General features: G+C 41.3%; 1 protein-coding gene across 7 annotated transcripts in view; it reads right to left on the bottom strand.

Moving 5' to 3' along the window:
• pde2a (phosphodiesterase 2A) overlaps positions 1-23,834 on the bottom strand; it is a 109,556-nt gene that overhangs the window by 19,868 nt on the left and 65,854 nt on the right. For all 7 annotated transcript variants that reach the window (XM_028961446.1, XM_028961451.1, XM_028961448.1 and 4 more), the window contains 2 exons: positions 7,672-7,761; positions 2,507-2,598 (listed from right to left, as the gene is read on the bottom strand). In XM_028961446.1, the coding sequence (XP_028817279.1) occupies positions 2,507-2,598; positions 7,672-7,761 (182 nt within the window). The remainder of the gene's footprint in view (positions 1-2,506; positions 2,599-7,671; positions 7,762-23,834) is intronic.

Genomic DNA, 23,834 nt, shown 5'->3' with positions numbered 1-23,834 from the left:
TGGGTATGAATAAGGAACAGATTATTGAAAAATAACATAGCAAATTTTTGCTGCGTGCACTTGACACACACACACACAAGCACAAACTAACAAATGTAGAAAAAAAAACTGAGCCAAGCTCCTGAACTACAGAGACAGGCCTTGTCATATAGCCACTTGCCATACACTAATATTGGCCAGGTGCTGTGTTTCTAAAAAGCTCTTGTGGACGGGTTTGTCCATGACCTTTAATGACAAAAGCAAGCCGTACAACAGGCGCTGACGCAGTGGGACTTGGGAACATCCCAACAGACAAATGAATTAAAATAAATTACAGTGCAGAGCACAAAGCGAAGCACAGTGACATTCAAATTCACGGCTTTTGCTTTTTTCTGTCTCCATGTGTCAGGATTGTCTCTCTCATGCATGCACTGTTTGATGTGTGTTTCTCCCATGTGATCTCTGTGGCAGAAGACGCTGGCTCTGTTTCTGAAATGAATTTAGACAGTGCTGTACCGCCATGAAAACGCATGTTAATTTAACTCTTTCTGATGCTAATTAAGGGACGGAGAACAGACGGCCCGCAGGGAGCTACACCTGGACAAAGCAGAGGCATTCAAATCCTGCTCATCTTTCACTCTGTCCATTTCTCACCATTAAATCATTCATGCTCACGCCATTCCATTCAGAATCGAAGTCTTGTGTTCAAGAGAAATGGATAATGTCCTTAATTTCTTTTAGAAAGTAAGGATTGCTGTCAGACATATGATTCAGCAATAAACATTAAATGCTAATATGCAAATATCTTTATACATTCACTTATTAAAAAGACATCATTCACCTTTGAACTTCTTCCTTATAGCTCTAATATCTGAATGAATGAATAGTGTTATTGTCAGCAAACGTCACAATCTTCAACTTGGAGATGGTGATGCAGTTGTAGGACAGCAGTGTGGAGTTCCTCCCCAAACGTGGTTGTGTCTATATTTTCCTGTCCCTATGTGTACAGTCATATTCGACAGGCGTATCAGTAATTTCAAGGATCTGCATGCCATAAAGGGAGGTGGCCTAAACCAGTTAACGTAAAAGGGAAATGCATGCAAATCTTTGAAGGACATACAATATTGTCAGGATTGCCTGCAGCTGGGCTCCACACCTGACTCCAATCCTGACGCCCCATAAATGCCAGAGACTTCCGCCCCTTCGAGATCTCCAGCATTTTCGTGAACTTGACATTGTAACCGTGTAGGTGTTAGTATTTTCAGTTCTGGCAATCGCCACACGCCTGCGGGTTTGTTTGTGTTGTTCCCCTTTATTTCCCGTTTTTGGCCACCGCGCCATTCTTTCTTTGTGTTTATTGTTTCTTAATAAAATCCCATTCCCAGCATGTCAGACCTCTGCACTTCCTTCCCCCGTAAGTCCGTAGTCGTGACAAATATTGTTCTGTATTTTCAACACGAAATTTCTTTAAAATTCCTTTTTTTAGGTTGCCAGTCTGTTTAATGTCCTGATCAATTGGTCAGAAAAGGCATGGCCTAAAAAATAAATAATTCAAGGTTTGTGAAAGAAATGCATTCAATTAATAAAAAATTATTTATCTTTTTACAAAAAGATACAAAGAATCATTGTATCTTGGTGGTAGTAGCCTAGTGGGTAACACACTCGCCTATAAACCAGAAGACCCAGGTTCAAACCCCACTGAACAAGACACTTAACCCTAAGTTGCTCCTGGGGGGACTGTCCCTGTAACTACTGATTGTAAGTAACTCTGGAGAAGGACGTCTGATAAATGCTGTAAATATTAATGGAAAAATGTACTGATTATAGTAATTGTTATAGGCTATTGATTGCTTAATTTGTGTGCATACAGGATAACTCTTGATCACACTGGGCTTAACCCTGCCTCTTATTCTTCCATATCTTCAATCTGAGTGTAGCTGCCATGAAGTTAACACAACCCCATCTTATTTGTATGATGTAGCAGAATGTGTACCCTGAGAGAGTAAGCGGGTTAGATGATGCGCACCATTTGAAACGCTGGAGCTCTGTGTAGGTGCATGATAGTGTGTTCCTGGGACATAAACCACAAATGTAAACCTAACTTAGGCCACTCCTAACAACCAACTCAGCTATGACTATGGTCAATTCTGAGGTGAGATCCTTCAAAATCCCTTGAGCATGTCGGACAGCTGCTGCGCTTGTACCTCTGCACCAAACACACACTGCTCTGAGCCCCGAAGGTGTGGTCAGCAAGAAAAAGTGCATATCTCATCGGCAGCAGTTCAGACTCCCTGACAGAGGATGTGGTCAGACTGCATCCCAACCGGTCTGCGCATCCAAATGCTCCATGCATATGGACTGCAGCTGACAGATTTCTAGAGAAATCTGTAATGGCCAAAATATCTCCCAAAAACAGATTTTTTTCCCAAATATATTTGCAAAATGTAGAGAAGTAAGAATCTTTTTTCAATTTTTAATACAGTCTGAGATTGGAACCAGTGTGTGTGTGTGTGTGTGTGCGCGCTACCTGAGTTTGCCCTCGGATGGAAGTTCATGCACTGGGTCCGCACACAGCAGACGGCCACTCCCCACTTCCAGCAGGTACACAAACACGCTTTCCTATAAAGAAACACACACACACACACACAGATACCTAAATGAACGAAATTCAGAATGACTGGAAAAAGAGGAATTTCACAGTCAGTCAGTCAGTCAGTCAATATTTATAAATAGATTTCATCATAATAGTATAGCACTTGTTTTAACAGATAAAAAGAAGGCTTGCTATGTGGGTGTTTCTGATTTTTTTGTACCATTCTGGACATCAGGGGCTGGTTTGGGATCTAATTTAACTACCCTTAGTAGGTTGTAAGAATAAAAATTTTTATTGAAACTTTAATTTCTTGCAGATCTGCTCCACCCACATAAAAATGTCTAATGCAAAATCAAATAATAAATATCATCCATTACATTATGATCTTATATTGAGTTTTTCGACTTCTCAAGGCAAAGTCTCCAGTAGACCCCTAAAGGTATCTGACACCATCCCACAGATGTTCAATTGGATTGCGATTTGATAGATCCTGACCGCTGTAGACTAGGAACATCTGACAAGGGCTGCCGTTTTAGAGCTCTCTCACCATCTCTTGCTGAAAACATTACACTTTACATATCGGCGGACATAATTTTATGGCTGATACACATGCTTGGGTCAAGGGTCGTGTAATAAATTATGCATGTGTGAGTAAATTCCCACCCACATACAGGAGTGTAGATGCAAGTGTTTCATCAGATGCTAAGTGCTCTCAATATTTCACAGCTATTCAGGGCAAGCCTGACAGGACAATACACTCTTAAAAAGCCACCAAGCAAGCACACCCACTTACTTGAAGAGCTCTCTCTCTCTCTCTCTCTCTCTCTCTGTGTGCATGTGTGAGGGTGTGTCAGGATTTTAAATTGGATTGCTTTGTTTCATCTGTATCAAACGTCAAGGAAAGACATTATTACACAAACGATGGGTCATCTCACACAACCCATTCGTTAACTGTCTCCCTAACAGAATTGACAGAGATCACTTGTACACTACACAAAAAAATCACATGCTGGCACTCTATACCTGAATGTGTTTTATGTTGGTTTCCGGGATACAATTGAATGGTAACATGTTTAGATAGTGATTACTTTTTCAAAATCAGCACGGAAACTAAACATGTTGTAAACAATCATAGACTTGAGATATTGGCATTTTGTGAGCAGCTTCATCTCCTGACAATAATAATCTTTTCATCTGGCCCTGGGCAGAGAAACCTGAACTGAATTTCAAGTCAAGTCAAGTCAGCTTTATTGTCAATTCTGCCACATGTACAGGACATTCAGAGAATTGAAATACGTTACTCTCTGACCCATACAAGTAACATTAAATACAAAAACAGTAACAGTAACATTGAATACAAGGTATAAATACAATTTAAAAAAAAAACACAATATACAATTTTTAAAAACACCATATACAAATAAGGGCACATGGTGGAGAGTGCAAAACCATGTAGTGCAACAGAGGTAAGTTTTAAAGTGACGAAGTGACAAGTGAGGTAGTTGGCTGACCAGAGCTGCACAGAGTGACTGGTGCATGGTCAGTTTGTGTGTGTTAGGGTTCAGAAAGTTTGTGGAGCTTAAGAGGGGAGTGAGGGGAGTGGGGGCAGAGCTGGGAGGGAGTTGAGTTTCCTGACAGCTTGATGGGTGAAGCTGTCCTTCAGTCTGCTGGTCCTGGCCTGGAGACTCTGCAGTCTCCTCCCTGATGGCAGCAGGCTGAAGAAGGTTTGCATTGGGTGGGTGGGATCAGCTGCTATGCAGAGGGCTTTTTTGGTGAGACGTGTGCTGTAGATGTCTTGGAGGGAGGGGAGAGGGACACCGATGATTCTCTCAGCTGCTCTGACTATGCGTTGGAGAGTTTTTTGGCAGGACGCATTGCAGGCTCCAAACCACACAGTGATGCAGCTAGACAGGATGCTCTCGATGGTTCCTCGGTAGAATGTGTACATGATGGGGGCTGGTGCTCTTGCTCTTCTAAGTTTGCGGAGGAAGTAGAGACGCTGCTGTGCTTTCTTGGCCAATGCAGTGGTGTTTTTTGTCCAGGAGAGATCCTCAGTAATGTGCACACCCAGGAACTTGGTGCTGCTCACTCTCTCCACAGATGCACCGTTGATGGTCAGAGGAGCATGCTGAGTGTTTCCTCTCCTGAAGTCAACAACAATCTCTTTCGTCTTCTCCACATTCAGGGAGAGATTGTTGTCTCCGCACCACTTGGCCAGGCGGCTCACCTCGCTTCTGTAGTTAGACTCATCCCTGTTATTAATGAGTCCCACCACAGTCGTGTCATCCGCAAACTTGATGAAGAGGTTGGAGCAGTGTGACGGAGTGCAGTCGTGGGTCAGCAGAGTGAAGAGAAGGGAAGGGGGCTCAGCACACATCCCTGAGGAGCCCCCGTGTTAAGGACGATGGTGCTGGATGTGCTACTGCCAACCCGTACTGCTTGTGGTCTTCCTGTGAGGAAGTCCAACAGCCAGTTACACAGATGTGTGAGTGCTGAGTGGAGTGCAGTGGAGATGGCATCATCGGTTGAGCGGTTGGGCCGATATGCAAACTGGAAGGGGTCCAGTGAGGGGGGAAGGGCAGACTTAATGTGCTTCATGACTAGCCGTTCAAAGCAATTCATGAGGATGGGGGTAAGTGCAATTGGACGGTAGTCATTAAAGCAGGAAGGAGATGACTTTTTTGGCACCGGAATGATTGTTGTATCTTTGAAGCAGGTGGGGACGACAGCCTGGGAGAGTGAGATGTTAAAGATGTCTGTGAAGACATCAGTGAGTTCCACTGCACAGTCCTTCAGTACACGACCAGGAATGTTGTCAGGGCCAGGAGCTTTGCGAGCGTTGATCCTGCTGAGGGATCTCCTCACACTGTCCGGGGACAGAGTCAACACCTGGTCACCAGGAGGGGGTGTGGTCTTCTGTGCTGTGGTGCTGTTTTTCCCTTCAAAGCGAGCGAAATTTAATGAGAATTGTCCGGATAGTCTCCATAGTCTATTATTAATAGTCTCTTTTAATAATAAATTGGCTAAATACCAATGGATGGATTTCTAATAGGTGGAATTGTCTTGACCCATTCCACCGCTGCAGGTCTGTGGACTAGTGTTTCATTTTGTTTCATGAAGGAATATGCCTGATTACTTCATACTGGACAGTGTGAGGGTAATAAATGTTCATTATATCTGGTACTATCTTGAAAGTAATATTCTGATATTAGCCTACCATTATTTATGAGATTCACTGAGAGAACAGGGTTTCTTCACAGTAGCATAGCTGAAATTCTATAGGCAATGTTGACATTCCATTAATTTAATCCATGCTTTTATCTAGATTGACTTCACTAGACAGACTGGGGTAGGGTCATTCATATAGGGGAGGACAGCTGATTTATGAACAGCAACAATTTCATGAAAATACCCTTAAATTCTATGATCCCTCATGTTCAGGAGGCTTCAGTGATCATTTCAAGGTCAATGAAACCATTCAGTTCAGTTCAGAAACCAAAATGTTCCTCCCATCTCTGTTGCAAAATTTCCTTTAAATGTGTGCAAGTTGGTTAGTTCATCCCAGACCAGCTTTTTGAGGTTTAAATCTGTTGTTTTCATGAAGATGTCCTGGCTTATCTTGGAGTTCTGCATCTATGAACCAGGTTCAAATCCTGCTTACTACCATTGCGTCCCTGAGCAAGACACTTAACCCTAAGTTGCTCCAGGGTGGGACTGTCCCTGTAACTACTGATTGTAAGTCGCTCTGGATAAGGGTGTCTGATAAATGCCGTAAATGTAATGTAAATGTAACTAGGTGTATACTAGAGGATACTGCATGGGTCAGGAAGCGTCTCACTCTGTACCACAGTCCCAGACCATCATGCTTACTTCTCCATGTATGACAGATGATGCCACTCACGGAGGAATCACCCTTTTGGATTCAAAAATCTTGCATGATAAACCGAATCCGTCACAATTTGATTCATCAGAGCATAACACCTTCATCTATTCGTCAGTAGTCTATTGGTGGTGTTTCATGGCCAAGGCAAGACATATTCTCTACTTCTAACATCATAGATATGGGTTTCTTGCTGCAACACCTGTCAAACTGGCAACTCTTCACTTTAGAGTTGAAACTTCCTTGGTCCTCTGGCCCGTAAGTGCTTGACTTTCAGAAACTTCCTTTCTGATGCTGATGCTGTTGCTGCTTCCTCTTTCAACCAGTTTTGAATGCTTTTTGAGGGTAAAGATGCTTACACCATGACTTTCTTTGCAATATCTCTGTTGAAAAGACCTACACTTTTAATTGTACAATGGTCTGTCTTTCCTCCGTTGTTAATTACACTTCTCTCTGCATTTCTATGGTTGCTCACAAGGGTTTGGTACCACAGTGAAAAGCTGGGACCTCTGCAGGAATTTGAAAACTGTACTGACATGTACATAGTTTTTCTGTTTTTTCCCTTTAAATATCTGCCATTGAATCACTTACAGTGCATCCGGAAAGTATTCACAGTGCATCACTTTTTCGATGTTTTGCTATGCTACAGCCTTATTCCAAAATTGATTAAATAAACCCCATAATGACAATGTGAGATGTCTCTGCAGCTTAAATGAAGTGAAGTGAAGCATGGTGGTGACAGCATCATGCTGTGGGGATGTTTTTCAGCTGCAGGAACTGGGAGACTAGCCAGGGTAGAGGAAAAGACGACTGCAGCAATGTACAGAGAACCTGCTCTGGTGTGCTTAAACTCAGACTGTGGCAACGGTTCATCTAAGCACACAGCCAAGATGCACTTTACCTTCGTACCATTTCAAGATTCTCCATACTTAAATATTTCTGTCAGAGAGCTAGTCTGTCTGCCTGGTGATCTAATTTATTCCTGCACACCTTGACCATTGCCTTGCTGCTTCCCGTGCCCAACAGGGGTATAATGGACGTGGACAGAGGAGTTTCTGGTGGTTTGATGATGTTATGCTCATATAACACTTTCCTGAAACTGTTATGTACATAGAGTAAGAAAAGCCATGTATTTTTCTTTCTGCACAGAAGCATAGTGTGTGTGTGCGTGTGTCAGCAAGTGAGTGATAGCTGATGCATTTGAGCTTGTGTGACATACCACATTTGGCAAAATGGTCTGCAGTGCTACTTTGATGACTTCTTGTAATCTGCAGGCTTCAACCACTGAGGCAAGCTTGAGCAAGGCATCCTGGGAAATAAAACCAAACAAAACATTAAACAAGACTGTCACCTTTGACATGACATCAGAGGTGAAAGGGTAAGGAAGGAAACTCTCATTAACATTAACTGTCATTCTGAAAATGGCAGCACAGCCATCAAATTAACTTCACCATAGCTCACACACACACTTAATAATTATGCATCTACAAACATACATAAACACAAGGCTCATTTGTCAGAAGTGAGCGGATGATACTCTGAACTCTAGGAATGGCCACTTTGCTGATTGGGCAGCTGTGGCCTTACGATGACGAATCAAAGCAAAACCAGCAGTTCTGCTCCATTACCCATAAGCCCCCACCCCCCATACACTGCGTCTACGAAATGATTTGGAGAGTGATGGACTGATCAGTATCCTCTCCTGCTGGCATCCATACTCATCATCCGGCTGTGCAGATGGCCCTCACCCAGCCATAATCCTCAGGGTAATCTCCCCTACCCATACACACAACCGCACAAAACTCTTTTAATTCAAACCAAACCAGCTTCTACACGCAGGACCTGGTTTGGTGTGAGCCCGAGGGAGTGAGACACACACACGCCCAGACATGAATACACACATACAGAACACTCACAGTCTTTCATGTTTGTGTATGCATGTTGAGTTTATTCAGTACAGTCAGAATGTATTACAAGTAAAAATGGTGGAAGGTTGTACAGGGGTTGCTTGTTAGCATTGCAGCATTTTTAAACTCTAATTCGTCAGCCATTTGCATCTTAAAACAGCAACAAGGTGGTTTCATTCATAAAAACTACAGCAAATTGTCAGTACATAAACCAGCACACACAGTGCCACAGACAATGCTGCTCTGACTACAGGTGACAACAGGTAAAAGGTGGAATTTATAGGTGCTGAGGAACAGACAAACACATCTGCGTGCTTTATTTAGACTGTCTACTAGAATACATTTTCTAATACATTTTGCAGAAAACATCTGCAAAAATGATCATGACCACAATGTGCAATATTCATAAAATATATATATATATAGAGAGAGAGATAGATAATAAATCACATTCACATTTTACTGAAAGATAAAAACTGTACTAAACATTCAAGTTCGCATGAAGGATGGTGTTCTGATAAAGTGCTGTGTGTATAATATTTAATTGTATTACATTTTAAACACATTGTATGGCCTTTTTAATCTCCACACAATCTCAGTTACTGACAAACCCAGACAACCGACCAGATCACTAATCTGGGGTCATAGCCAGAGGAAGAAATTCTGTTTTTTTGTATCTATGGCAATGGGCAAGCTTCATTACTATAATAATAAATTTCCTAATGATAATGATTACATAATAAACATTTTACATTTACAGCTCAAAAATGCTTACAGAGACCAATTTCAAATCAGAGCTAAAAGGTCCCCATTACAAAGCAAACAAAAAAAGAATGAATCACCCAGTTGAGAGAGAGAAAGTTGAGGTTGAGTCTGGGCGAATGCTAGTCCAGGATTAACTAGTATAAAGTAAATTACATTACAGGTTTAAAACACAGGACTCTCTGTTGCCTACAGGAATCAAGTTGGATAATAATTTTGGAGAAAGAACAATGACATTAAGAGGTAGGAATTAACCATAATAAACCAGAGTGGAGGTTGGAAGGCTTTGGCAGGTTCATTCAACAGCAGAAGTAAAGCAAGTTTTATACCAATTTCCTCCTTTTTAATGCTCTGTATATGTTCTCAGATAACAGGATATGTTAGGAGAATGTTAAGGAGGGATGAACAGGATCTAATGCTATTCTCCGAGCAGGAACTTTCAATTATATCTGGGAGATTATATGATGGTAGAAAGAGGCTTTTTAAATTTTTAGTTTGAATCAATCCTTGCTCTCTAATTAATTTATTTTGTTGTCTGATAAATAAACTTCAATGTGAAATGTATAAGCAGTTCTGCAGGACTGTAACATTTTCAGGTATCAAAAAACATTCCTTTAGATGTGTGAGATTTGAGGAATCTTTTCATAGCAATGCAGATGCAAACCAAATATATTTAGCTCTCAGCAAATGACACTTCCTCAAGTGTCTGTGCCTTGACAACTGATGCAACAGATTTTCTTTGAGTTACACGGTCATACACCATTTTATCAACTTTAAACCATAGGCTCGGTGGTAGTAGCCTAGTGGGTAACACACTCGCCTATGAACCAGAAGAACCAGATTTAAAAGATTTATAAGAATGAGATCATTTTACAATCTGGCAACAGACCACATCTCATCCTGCAGAGATAGAATTCACCATCTGTCCATCAAGACTTCATTTCTGTAATGATGCAATCTACTTGATACCAAAGTGCATTACAATCTCCTGCTTCATATTAGAAATATTTAAAAGATCAGTAACAACTGGATTCAACAATAAGCCCAAATCTGGGCATGCCCTGGTGAATTATGGACGTGCAGTTTGTATGAGAGAAAAAGAAAATGTATCTGATTCATTTACCTCCTGATTCATTACCATCATAATTCTTTCCTCAGTCACTGTAATTACTGCTTCAACATGTTAGTGTTTGGAGCTACACAGTCTCCACAACAGGGGAGAAATGTCTGTGGAACCTGCTGCTCAGCAGGTGGCTTCAGTGATGCGAAGAACAAACAAATCAAATCTGTTTCAAAGAATGAACAAATGAATGGAATTCGTGAATGAGTGAAAAAACTGAACAAAATCTGTATTACAAAGTGGAAACAAGCAAATAGAATCTACTCCACCAAGCTAATACAAATGAAATCTACTTCAGAACAAAAAAGGAAACCTGTATGAAAAATAACCAGGCAACCACAGACAGGCGGACAGGCTTGGGATCCACCGGCACGGCGTCGGGGTGCATGATGGTGCAGGGGTTGAACAGATGTCAGCATGGCACCTACAGAGTTCATTAAACCAAGGGAACCAGCAAGGTAAATCCATAGGTAAAGAGACTTCAACAAGCAAATTCTGACATAGTGGGATCCATCGATGAATTGCCTGATATTTGAGACAGAAAATAAAGTTCCTCTGCCACCCCCTCTACAGCCAAAGATTCTGTAAAGCAGAGGTGTGCAGTAATGCGTCAAGACAGACAGTATAACAGCAATACATATTTTTACTCTTTCTATTAATACCATAATAAACCATCCAAGTTAATGAGGTCATACACAACAATGCACCATAAAAAATGTCACCAAAGTGCTGTGTTGGCCCAAATATAAGACAACCCTGTAAACAAGGCAATTGCCCTTTAATTGGGTAGTGTTGGCCCAGCAGGTAAGGAAACGGACCTGTAATCAAAAAGGTGTCACTGAGGTGCCATGTTAAGGTACCATTTGATATATCATATAAGGAACTCTCTACAAGTATTAGTGTTCTTATTGTCTAAACCCCAAATATAAAAAAAAAATTATTTGGGGCCAACACGGTGAGTTTAATCAAGAGTGTGTAATGGAACAAGCCATCTGGGGCTGTTAAAAAGCTGTTAATGATTGAAAGCAACATTGGGTGTTAAACCGCTAAACTTGCCTGGACTTGCAATGCGCACATGTTGCTTTGTGCAGATTTTGAAGTGCCGGGCTGTAGGTTTTGGGCTGAGGTTGGGCCATGGATGTTATTCCAACAGGGCTGCATCTCCAGTAACATATAACACACTGGAGACACATGCACTGTAGAATACAGCCAGGCCAGGTCAGTCTGGATCGCAGCAGAGGAAATGTATCAATCCCATAAAGACAAACACAGATTGTTTCAACCCTGGCATGAAACCAGTGCCAGTCCACATTTTCATACATCAAGATGCCTGGAAAGCGAGTAGACATTGTGTTGCATTTTGTTTTTTCCCATGTTTAAAATGAAAAGAAGACATTCTTTCACATTCTTCCTCCACACACAAATACGTAGCATGCTGCATTTCGGCACAACACAGAGGTGCAAAAATGGACAGTGATATGTGGTTTCTATAGCAACGAAGGCCATGCTGAATTGTTCTGTGCTTCTTTTTGCAGATCCCACGCAAACCAATCAAAACAGGAGGTGTTAGTTGCAAGAGAGTCCACGACAAGATTCTTACCTTTTCACCAAAACTCACAGTCACACCAAAACAGATCCCATATTATTTACCATTCCATGCCATACAGTTATATATGGAATTCAATAATGTTACTTCTTGCCAACTGAAGTTGACCAAAACTTTATGACCAAAAACTGACCAAAACTTTAATCCAGAATCCTAAATCCTACACGACACCACACTCCTGATCAACCCATCACTGTCAACAAAGCTAATTCAAATCAGTTTCAACAGATGCCATAATGGTTGCAAATTATTATTTATTTTTATAATAGTGTTCAACGAACACTAAATAAATATGAATAGTATGTTCATTAGGAAATGAAAGAGAAAGCTCCCCCTCAGGTAAATGCATCCATTACTGCCTGCTCGAGTGTAAGAGATCCTCGCAGCCCCATACGCAGCAAGCTGTCATGTATTGTGTGTTCTGACACCTATCACCCACCACCAGGATTAAGGGTTTGTACAACAGCAGCTGTTCTGTGTGATCAGAGCAGATGGAGAAGTCTTGACTCCCCACATCCATCAACGACCCTTCAGAGACCCATAACCAGTTATTCTTCCTTAGATCACTATTGATCTGTGGAAGTTTTTTTTTCCTCTCTGTACTAGGATCATAAAGCAAATCCTCTCTCTCTCTCTCTCTCTCTCTCTCTCTCTCTCTCTCTCTCACACACACACACACACACACACACTCACACAATATCACATTTAGCAAAGTTGATCAAAAACAAAGGTCCCAGTACATCAAGAGAAAAACAGTCGAGCAAAAGTGAGAAATAGGGAGGAAATGAAACTCAATAATAAATCATGGCATCAGTGATATGTGTCAGTATGTGAGTCTGTTTCAGAATAACAGGAACAGAACCAGCTGTGGTGCCTGCTCCTACTTTCAGCTGCTCTTCATTTCAAGTCTCCGTTATTTCATGTGTGATAAAAATCCGGAAGGGTCCCTCTCTCTCCACATTCCTCTCTCTGTCTCCTGTCTTATTCATCATCTTCCCAGGTATCCTTTACACAAACCCCTTTTCTGTTGCACAAAAAGTGAACCATACTTTGGGCTGCGAGCTTACATCAAAATCCATCTTACAGTAATGTTGTGTCACATTTGAAATATCCTGAAGCATGTGTGTGTGTGTGTGTGTGTGTGTGCATCTGAAAAGGTCACCAGTGGAAAGGTCAGTGCTGCCTTTATACATTTATTCACCTCTGTACTTTATATTATGGAAGGACAGAACATGTCTACTAATTTCACCAGCAAACACATACACATATACAAATATTACACATGTTTATGTAACTACTTCTGTTCCCCTGCTTGTTGGTACAGTAAGAAAAAGCTAATCCCTTTTTTCCAATTAAACGTTCTAGCCCATGTAGAAACTAAGTGGTAATAAAAAGTCTTTACGTCTGCTAGGAATCTTAACCTGAAATAAAGGAGTCGTCAAAATCAAGGTTCTGAACGATTGGGCTGCATGGAGGTGCGGCAGTTACCGACGTAGCTTCAAACCTCCAAGGACCATGCTTGTGTGAAGTTTGCATGCCCTCCCTGTGTTGCCTCTGGAAATGGCCAACTCTAAAGGGTGTGTCTGTGTGTGTGTGTGTGTGTGTGTCCTGGCCTACACCCAGTGTACTGGAATAATTAAAAAAAAAAAAAATAACTCAGTGCATAATGAACAATTATCAGTGGATATATATTATAGTGCACAAGAGCTGTTTATGATGAGTGATGTCAAGTTTAAGGATGCATTTAGATGTAGAGGGACAATAGGACAGAATGGGGACAAAATAAGACAATTTGATCACAGGATTAAAACTTAAAATAAGTGACATACAGGGACATGGAGACAGCAAAGACAGGAGTAGGACACTGTGTTCAGTTTTGGAAGGATTGGGGAAAATAAGAAAAAACATGATCTGAATGACTAATGTTTAAAAATGCAAAAGAAACAAAAAAGAAAGATTATCAGCAATAACCATCACAGAAGGTTAACATCATCAGCAGTGTGTGTGTGTGTGTCTGAGGAAGGTGCACCCATCCATCTCATTGTGTTTGGGCTCATGCTAATTTCAGTCACCATCTGGCAACCCAGGCCCATAAATCCCAGTGCTCCCACAAGAGCGGAAATTCACTCTCTGGCAACCCATAAATTACAGCTGAAAAACAAGAACTGCGCCACATGCTGATCAGCTCAGAACGCAGACAGAGAAACTGAGGGTGGAATGAGGAGGACAACAAAGTAAACAAGTGTGTGAGCAACACAGAGAATGAACTTGCAGATATCCTAGAAAAACACAAAGGAGCTTAATGTTGACTAGAGGAAAAATAAAAGTGACATCCAGCCTCTCATCATCGGCAGGGTATCTGTGGAGAGGATCTCAGTGTTCAGGTTCCTGGACATTGAGCTGGAGGATGACCTGACCTGAAGCACCAACCCCAAGCAGCTGCTGAAGGAGGTGCAGCAGAGACTGTTCCATAGAAAGTGTACTTACGTACGGACTGTGTCTGTGGAATGGCAGCTGCACTTCCTCAGAAAGGAAGGCGCTCCACAGGGTCATCAGGTCAGCGGAAAAAACAATTGGCTGCCCCCTCCCCACCCTGGAACAAATTTACACCTCACGATGCCGCAAAACAACAATAGACAGTTTCATTCCAGCAAACGATACAGAGCAACGAAAACAAGGACAAACGGCCTTAAAGATATCTTTTATCTAAAGCAATCCAGACTCTAAACTCAAAATAAACTCTTATTCATATATGTGCTGTATCTGCGATACCAACTTACTATGTGCAATAATGTGCAAAATGCTCACACAACGTGCAATAGACAATAAAAAAGGCAATAAAAATTCATTTCAATTAGTATTTTATATATATTATGTTTACTACTATTTTATGTGTTGTTATTTAAGTCTTTCTTATTTCCTTTCTTATGCCTCACACTGAGTCGACTGCACCTTAAATTTCCTTCTTCCTTGAGAAGTGATAATGACAATAAAGATTTATCTTATCTTACGTCTATGGTAGAGTCACAACATTGTGGTGAATAAAGCAAAACTGATGAGTGTAATACAGTGTGTGTGTGTGTGTGTGTGTGTGTGTGTGTGTGTTTGTATGCATGCATGCATTTGTTTGTGTGTGTGTGCGTGTGTGCATGCATGCTTGTATGTGTGCGTGTGCATGCACCCCCGAGAACAGTTAATTAATGTGTATTATGATTTTGTGTGTTGGGGGAAATGTGTTATCTCATCACTTCATTTGCGGTTTTCTGTCACCGTGGGTCTGAACAATAAATAGCTGTATGTCTCTGTGTGTGTGAGCTTACAAGTGTGTGTGTGTGTGTGCGTGTGTGTGTAAATGTGTGTTTAAGGAGTCATGGGGTCACCTGGACAACCGCATAAAACAGAGTAAAAATGCAGTCAGGCAAAAAGACAGACAGCTTGAATTCTACAGAAATTCATTTTCAGACGCTCTGGACGGCGCACACACTCTCTCTCTCTCACACTAATCTTTGCAAATATGCAGCTATCACTCGTATGCACAACCCTAGAAATGGCAAATAAGGTGGACCCATACACTTTCATCTGACAGGTGTGTATGTGTATGTGTGTATTTTATATTTTTCACCTTCTTTTTTGCTTTCTCATATTTCCTATGCACAAACCTTTTTTTTTTTTTGTCATAATTTCAAAATTGGCATCAGAAAAGCGAATGGATAAAAATCTGCTGCCATTTTTTTTCTCAGTTAGCAGCACTACTAATGTTGTTTCCAATTTCCTCTCAGCTTTTCCCTGGTTGGGGCCAAGTTTACACCTCAAGCCGCTGCTCATCTGTCACACAGTCAGCCTGCACAGCTCCTCTCGGGTCAAGGTTTAGGCACCCTGTGAATGTAATGAGACTGTGGGAGTTTGCACTCCTGCCTTTTTCATTTCTGGAGCACACAGGCCAGTAAATATGTGCTCTAGTTTCCCCGTGTGTTCAGGTTACAGCAGGCAGGTTCACCTGCTTCATTCAGGACTGGGTTCATGCCAGAGATCTTCATCTTTTCATTTTCGTATCTTCTATTAAAGCCAGATCCCCATACACACACACACACTTGCCATTTTAATCTCAAATGAAACTCCCCATTGGAGCTTTTATGTAGATTTTAATAAACGGGCATGTCACAGACCACTGTCTCACCCCCCTGTTCACCAAATAAGCCATGAATTAAAGATGGAGATCAGAGAGCTGCAGAGAGGCGCAGAATGGCGGAACGTTTAGCCCATGTTTGTCCAGTGATTAACCATCTGTTCAGCGTTCAGAGTTTGAAGGTGACGCGTCTTCCACGTCAAACACGACCCTTGCAAAATGCTTAAAAAGTGCTGATAAAATGCTGCCGGTGTTTGCTGAGAGCACACAGTGGATGTTAGATAAAGGCCCTTGATGTGTTTGTAGAGTTCAGACAGGGGTCATAATACTCTACATGTCTTCCTAATCTCATATAACCGTAAAAAGAGTACCATGCGTACGTGTTTATTAGAGAGGGAGAAACCTTCCTTTTTATCCCTTCACAGGACCCATGTATTCATTCCATGTAGCTGCTCTATTAAATTGATTCTGTCATTGAAGACAGAAAGTGCACCAACATGCCCATATGTGAATTTGTAGACAAGCTAAATTCTAGATATATTTTGTTGGGTTATGCCTATTTGTCAATATCAATTGAATGTAAAACTTTCATAGGTATGTTTTGACACTATCAATCCATTTTTAAATTTAAGTGAAAGTGAAGTGATTGTCATTGCAAAACACTGCAGCACAGCACATGGTGACACAACAAAACGTTAACCTAAAAATGTAACTCTGCATCACCCTTAGTGAGCAGTGGGCAGCCAGGGACAATTCTTTTCTCAAGGGGCCTCAGTGGCACATTGGCAGTTTGGTATTTGTACCTACAACCCTTCGGTTATGAGTCCGCTTGCTTACCCGCTAGGCCACCACTGCCTTCAGTTTCTTTAGAATATAAATTTGTCTAGTAATAATTATAGTTTGTATGCAATGTATGCAATGCTTTAAGGTGTTTAGTTTTTTCAAAGGAATGGCTCCACTATCGAGTAAAATAAATTAATAAATTCATAAATCCAAAAAATCCAGAAGAAACAATATGCATCATGGTATCTTTCACACACTATTTCTTCTTATGCTTTCCAAAAACACCATTATATTACCAAAGATGAAAATATCATGGTATATTACATATACCACTGAATATATGTTCAGTGTGAAAAGGGATAAGGAGTGTGAGAAAAAAAACAGGCTACTGTAGTCTGAAATAAGCACATGATGTTCATCATGCTAGAATCAGGCTCTCTATGAAACTGAAGCCTACAAGAATCTATTCAAGCAGAAATTGATTAAATTAAACTCATAAAGAAATATAATACATTGGATTATGCCTCTTTAAATTATTTTTAATTTGATACATTTTTCATCAGTCATCAGAATTTACCATAACAAGTGAAAAGTATTTAGAATATAAAAACACAGAAACTTCTAAAAAACTGAAAATGGGATAGACATGTTAAAGTGCTGGTAGATGTAATTTAATCTTGTTTAAGGATGTTGGTGTTTTTGGTGTCATGATTTTCAAATTCTTAAATTTACAGTATTTAGCACACGTCCTTATCCAAAGCAACTTACAATCAGGGACAGTCCCCCCTGGGGACTGCAGGATGATTCTTCATTTTAAAAGCACTCATCAGAACAATGAGACTGGGCTGAGAGGAAATAAGACTCAACAGGACAAAAGAACCAACGGCAATAATTATTAAAATATGTAAATTCATCTGCTTAAGTCAACCATTTGTGTCTGTGTTAACACGGAGGGATCAGTCATATTTACATTTAGTTGAAATAAGAAACATTTTAATTACAGCCTCAAGTGTATGTAATTCTGATAGGGCTCTGTGAGCGAGGGCGAGAGAAAGCTGCTATTTGACACGCAGAAGCTCTCTAAACTCATTCAAAACTTGCACACAAATCTGTTTTGTTTTTTTTTGCATGATGATTACCTTTCCAGTAAGATGTACAGTAGGGGGGCTTTATCCGAACTGCATACTGATGGGAGAGACATGGGAAGCCTGAGCAAGTGAGTTTAATCGAAAGAGGAAACCAAACAAAAGGAGAGTCCATGAACATACAGGTCAGGAAACAATGTTGGGTCAGATACAGCCAACACATCAGTATATTTGTGTCAAGACCAAACATCACTGCAGAAAGAAACTGGAGAAATCCCAAACCTTCACTTGGGTAACAAAGTTCATTATTATTATTAATACTATTATTATTAATAATATAAGAAAAAGAAGAAGACATTTTTTTCTCCAGAATACAAAAACAAAAAAAAGTTCTACCAAACTTACCACATTTCACCGGCTACTCAATTACAAATTAAGAGACTGTCACAACACTACTGTTTGTGTATGTGTGTGTGGAGAGAGCAGTGGGTGGGGAAGGCCATTGTGTTTCTACCTTCTGTCCTTCTCACGTACGCAAACACTTGAACACACACTCTCAACACACATACACCAACAGAGAGAGAGACCTTGTAACCTTGTATTGAGGAAGTGTGACCATTGTCTTGTTGACCCAGGGGTCACCCACATGCACCTACAGATCTGCTGAGCTGTGTGTTGGCCAACATTTTCCAGCATGGAGCCTTCCTTCCCCTGATCATTAGGATATCCTACATGAATACACACCCACACCCAAAACGCACCAATCTAACAACATCAGCCTTACACATACACACACACACATTAAAAATCATAATCATCATCCTCACAATTAGATATATTTACTCTCTAGATTCTCTAGAGAAGTTCACTCTGCATTTCACGCTTTCTGGCAGATTCTGTCTATAAATAATTCAGTATGTTTGTGTGTGCATGAGTGTGTGTGCCTGGGATCTGGGATCTGAACTACAAGACCCAGCAGGCTTTGGATATACATGCCAGACAAACACGTCTTTGCCTGCCACTGTTCTAACAGTTTTGTGTGTGTGTGTTTGTGTGTGAAGTGAAAGAGAGAGAAAAAGCAATCTCTTAACATTTCTTTTTAAAAAGAATAAAGAGCAAATAATGAAGATGAACCACAATCACACACACACAAACATCTGAAGACAGTAAAATCTGACATGTTAGTGCACATGTTCTAAAAGTAGTCTTTTCTCTGTGCTGATGTTGCCTAGCAACTAGTTACACAAATTAACACGCTAATGCAAAATGTCGCAGCCAAAATGCCAGAAGCAGCGAGATGCCCCGGACAAGCAGGAACAGAAAACCCTAGCAGTGCTCTTCAGCACAGCTAATGTGTGTGTGGTGCATGTATCTGTGTGTTACATTCCCATGGTAGATGGCTGGCAAAATGTTTTAAGCTCTGGCAACTTAAAAAGGTCACAGAGAAAATGTTGAAAACCACGCTTTCTAGGTTTTCATGAAAAAGATAAAAAGCGCTGCTGAGTGTATGCCAGTCCAGTGCAGACCAGTAAAATGCACTTTAATTCAGAAGGTAACGTTGTCCAGAGGGGTTTTAGAGTCCCATCCCACACCCGATTAAATACATGCGTGGTGAAATATGTAGTTGCAACTCTAATTAGATGGATAGCAAAGCATATTTAGGAAGAATAGAATTGACACTGTAAATTAATCAGTATCCAGTAAAAAATTACTACACCCTCAAGGTGATCCTCACACATGTGAGAAGCAAAATTCAATCCCTGCATGTAATTATGTGCCTTTGCCGATCATTGTAAAAATAACACAATTACCGATTGAAGAGTCTGCAGAGCATACAAATGTCAGTTGTTATGTGCATTTTTCCAGGGTTTTCATGAGCCGTGACAGTGCAGAGCCGGGTCGGATTAACGCCCCTCCTTGTTTACATGTGAAAAATAAATTATTTCCTGTCTGTGTAGAAAATAAAAAATGAATGAAAGGTTGCTTGAAATGAGTCCACTCATAAGATCATGAAGAAAAATGATTCAAAGGGACTATGCATGATCCGGGGTCCACAACAATATCACATGTCTAGCAAGAGCAAAATTTTTTCTAAACATATGTTTTCCTATGATGCACTCAGCACTAATTTTGCTTTGTATTCCCAGTGGAGATCTGTGGCACAGGAACCGTGAGGAACCCGTATCTGCACAAGTATCTATCCTGACAGGGAACATTCATTTACACTGTCATTTCCTACGAGTGTGCAGCTGACAGGGCCATTTTACAGACATTTAATTACCATTCACATTAGCAATAATCACACCATCCCCCACCATCCCATACACACCTCAGGAACACTCAAAAAGATCAAATCTCTTTCTTTGTATGTCTGCTGGTAATGAATTAGCAACTGTTGTCATGGTCCAGAGTCCTTATTACAAAGCAGCCAGGACCTGAGAGCAGAGCAGAGAGCGAGAAATTTATTAAACATGAAAAGATCTACGGTTGCACACGTTGCTGTGTCAGAATACACACTGCATGCTTCTTTATGTACATACTAGTTTTGTCTTGCTGCAGTGTAGGCTTATCATGATACTTCAAACTCAATACCGATACTAAGGATGTTACTCGATACTATTTTTGAGACTACAGGCGGAGAAAAAAAACAAAGTAACCCTCGGTTCTCTTCTGACAATCATCTCTTTCATTTTGTCCACATTCAGAAAGAGATTGTTGACCTTACACCAGTCCGTCAGTTGTTGCACCTCCTCACTGTGACTCATGATTCTTACTGATGAGACCCACCACGGTCATGTCATCGGTGAACTTGATGATGTGGTTGGAGCTGTGCATCGCTGCACAGTTGTGGGTCAGCAGGGTGAACAGCATTGGACTGAGCACACAGCCCTGAGGAGCTCCAGTGCTCAGAGTGGTGGTGCTGGAGATGCTGTTCCCATATGCTGACCCCTGTATGACAACTGCAAATGCCTACAATGGGCAAGTGAGAATCCAAACCGGGTTCTGGAGAAGGTGTCCTGGTTGTGATGAATCACGTGCATTAAGAGGTCAAGGTGTTGGATGCAGCATGATGCTTTGGTTTGAGGGAGATGATGTTCAAGATCTTAATCCAAGGGAGCATCTAAGAGACGTGCTTGTAAAAGAAGACTGATTCATGGAGGTCAGAAATGACCTGCATCATGATGGTAAATACACAGGGCCCCTTCAGAAACTAAAGGGGACGTGAAGGGTTGCTGTGATACTGTGCTCCTCCTCAGGCTGACTGGTGTTTCTGCAGGATGAACGGTTCACCCTCTGTATCCTGACCGCACACTGACCACAAACAAATCACTACACACCCACAACCACCAGTCCAAAGGGTGAGGCTGAGGCGGATCAAATCTACTCTGAGGATGCACAACAGAATCAACCACATCTCTACTACATTTCTGCAACTCATTGTGTGATTCCACTAAGAATTTCAAAAGTACAGAAAAGAAAATTAAACAATCTGTCCAACCACAGGTGTGTAGGCATAAACCACTCTAAACAACAGTTAACATACACAGCAGCACAGCACACGGTGCACAGTGAAATTTGTCCTCTGCATTTAACCATCACCCTTCTCATTACGGGGCCGCTTCTTTAACCGCTAGGCCATCACAGCCCACGCTAGGCCACCACTGCCCCAACTAGGTCACCACTGCCCCAATTACACGCAAGTCCATACACAAACCCCACACAACCAAATCACACAAAAAACGGATCATCAGAGGCTCCTGTGCTGAAGTACATGAATTTCCATATTTCTCATATTTCCTTATGTGTTCACTTTGCTGACCTTTTAAAATCATCTACAAAAGGCTTAGATCATGGGGTATTAATATTAATCACCAGCATACAGCCACAGCTATCTGATCCTTAAAGCAGATCCTATCAGACTCTTATTTAGTTCATTGCTTAATATCACTACCCTATTAATATATCATTAATACAGTATAATGTCCCATAACATTCTTTCTCTGACCACATTGAATAAACACTGTCATTCAAATCAACATTTGTCAATGACAAAAGACACCCAAAGTTTAGTTTTTGGTTACAAGAATGCACAAATAATCAACCACGCCAATGTGTTGAGTCCCTGCTGACTTCACTGTATGTGTGTTGAGATTGTGAACCCTCCCACCTCACCGGTAGCAGAGAAGTCCTGGACACACCGGAAGTCACACACAGCCCTGTATGTCACAGAATTTAGACATTCATAGGCACATTAAGAGCAATCCAGATCAGACACAACAGGCCACACATGATCCTTGTTACCCGGTGAGGATATTTATCCGTGCCGCAGGATCCTAGGGAGGAAATGCGATTCAGGGCCAATAACCTGGAAGTGAGGACAAGGCAATGCCAAGTGCACATTATGGAACGAGGATTTACCAGGAGTTTCGACCACATACGACACACAGTCACAGACGTAATCCTTAATACTCAGGGGAGGGGGTGTGTCGTGGGGGGTGGAGCCGACGCACCCGTCACAACATTAAAGATATATTATCTTAACATTTGAGTGCTGAAATGAAGCACAGAGGGAGATCAGACATTATGCTAATCAGGACAGTATGTCTGTAAGAGTAACAAATACTGAACAAGCAGCCATGTTCACTCATTAGCCTCTGTGCTGATGACAGCAGCCTTGCCTAGAAGACAGAGCCATAGTTCTCAGTGTCCTCACTCCCCGGGCGCCATTCATCGCTGCTCACTGCTCACATGGTGATGGGATAAATACAGATGACACATTTCGTTGTGTCACCGTGTGCTGTGCTATGCTGCGTATATCCCAATGACAGCAACAATCACTTTCACTTCAACATCTAGGCTTCAGAGCAGCCTACACCCTCAGGCCAGCAGAATGATTAACAGCCACTTGCACTGGTGGCATCCCAAGTGAAATTCAGCATCTAGCAACACTGTCTTATCTTGGACTAATATTCACGTCCATTATCCCGATCTGGACAATCGATCGCTCTGCACATGTCCACATATGATTATCAGATGTTCATATTGATGAAACCTTAACTACACACACACACACACACATACATCAAATTAAAGCTACATGTCTATTTGCATGCTCTCCTTCTAACACATACATTCACTGAAACGTCACATGTCCTTCCCGCTGATCAGTTCTGGCTTGGTTCCCACGGTGATGAGCAAGCAACCAGCCAATGGCTGCACAGGTTATGTGGCTGCAGTAACTGGGGGATGACAGGCAGAGATGGACCCCCTTACAGGTGAGGCCTTCTGGGAAATCATCTCTAATGCTACCAGGAACACCCAGGATGACAATATGTGGACTGAATGTCCCTGTCACTGTCATAGTGGTTTTAAGGTGAATCGGCACAAACACAGTGACATCACCTTCGTTTGTTTGTTTCCTTTGCACAAACTTTGTATAATGCATCTTTGGTTTAATGCAAGTTTGGTTTCCACGCCAACGTTGTGGAGGTGGAGTTGTCATGACAACATCTCCCCCACAGTGGTGAAATGTGATCCTTTGTTCAGTTAGCATTAAAAAGCCTCATGGATCTCACAGGAAAAGGATTCACTCCTTCATTGAACTCAAATGCCTCCTTTCCCATCAAATCACTTTGTTCAAGCTCTTCTTTCTGTCTAACTCTCTCTCTCCAGCTTTTCTGTTTCTCAGTAGGAGATTTTTTTTATCAAAACACAGTTGTGTGTGTGTGTGTCTGTGTGTATGTCTTTTTATGGCTTGTTTTGCATTATGCCCTAATCTTGTTTTTTCCTATTAGACTATGATAATACATATTTTCTTTGAGGCAGTAATGAAGTGTGTGTGTTTGTGTCATGTTATAATTTCATTGTATATATTTCAGTGTATGCTGATTCTGCTAATTCTCTTACTCTGGCACACACCTTCAACCGATTCCACCCAATAATAAAGGTGTATCACAAAGACACACATAATCTCTCTCAGACTTATTTCTGGC

Source organism: Denticeps clupeoides, chromosome 19 (assembly GCF_900700375.1).
Source record: "Denticeps clupeoides chromosome 19, fDenClu1.1, whole genome shotgun sequence".
Lineage (NCBI taxonomy): Eukaryota > Metazoa > Chordata > Actinopteri > Clupeiformes > Denticipitidae > Denticeps > Denticeps clupeoides.
The sequence above is the reverse complement of the archived record's forward strand: the minus strand, read 5'-3'. Positions and strand labels throughout refer to the sequence as shown.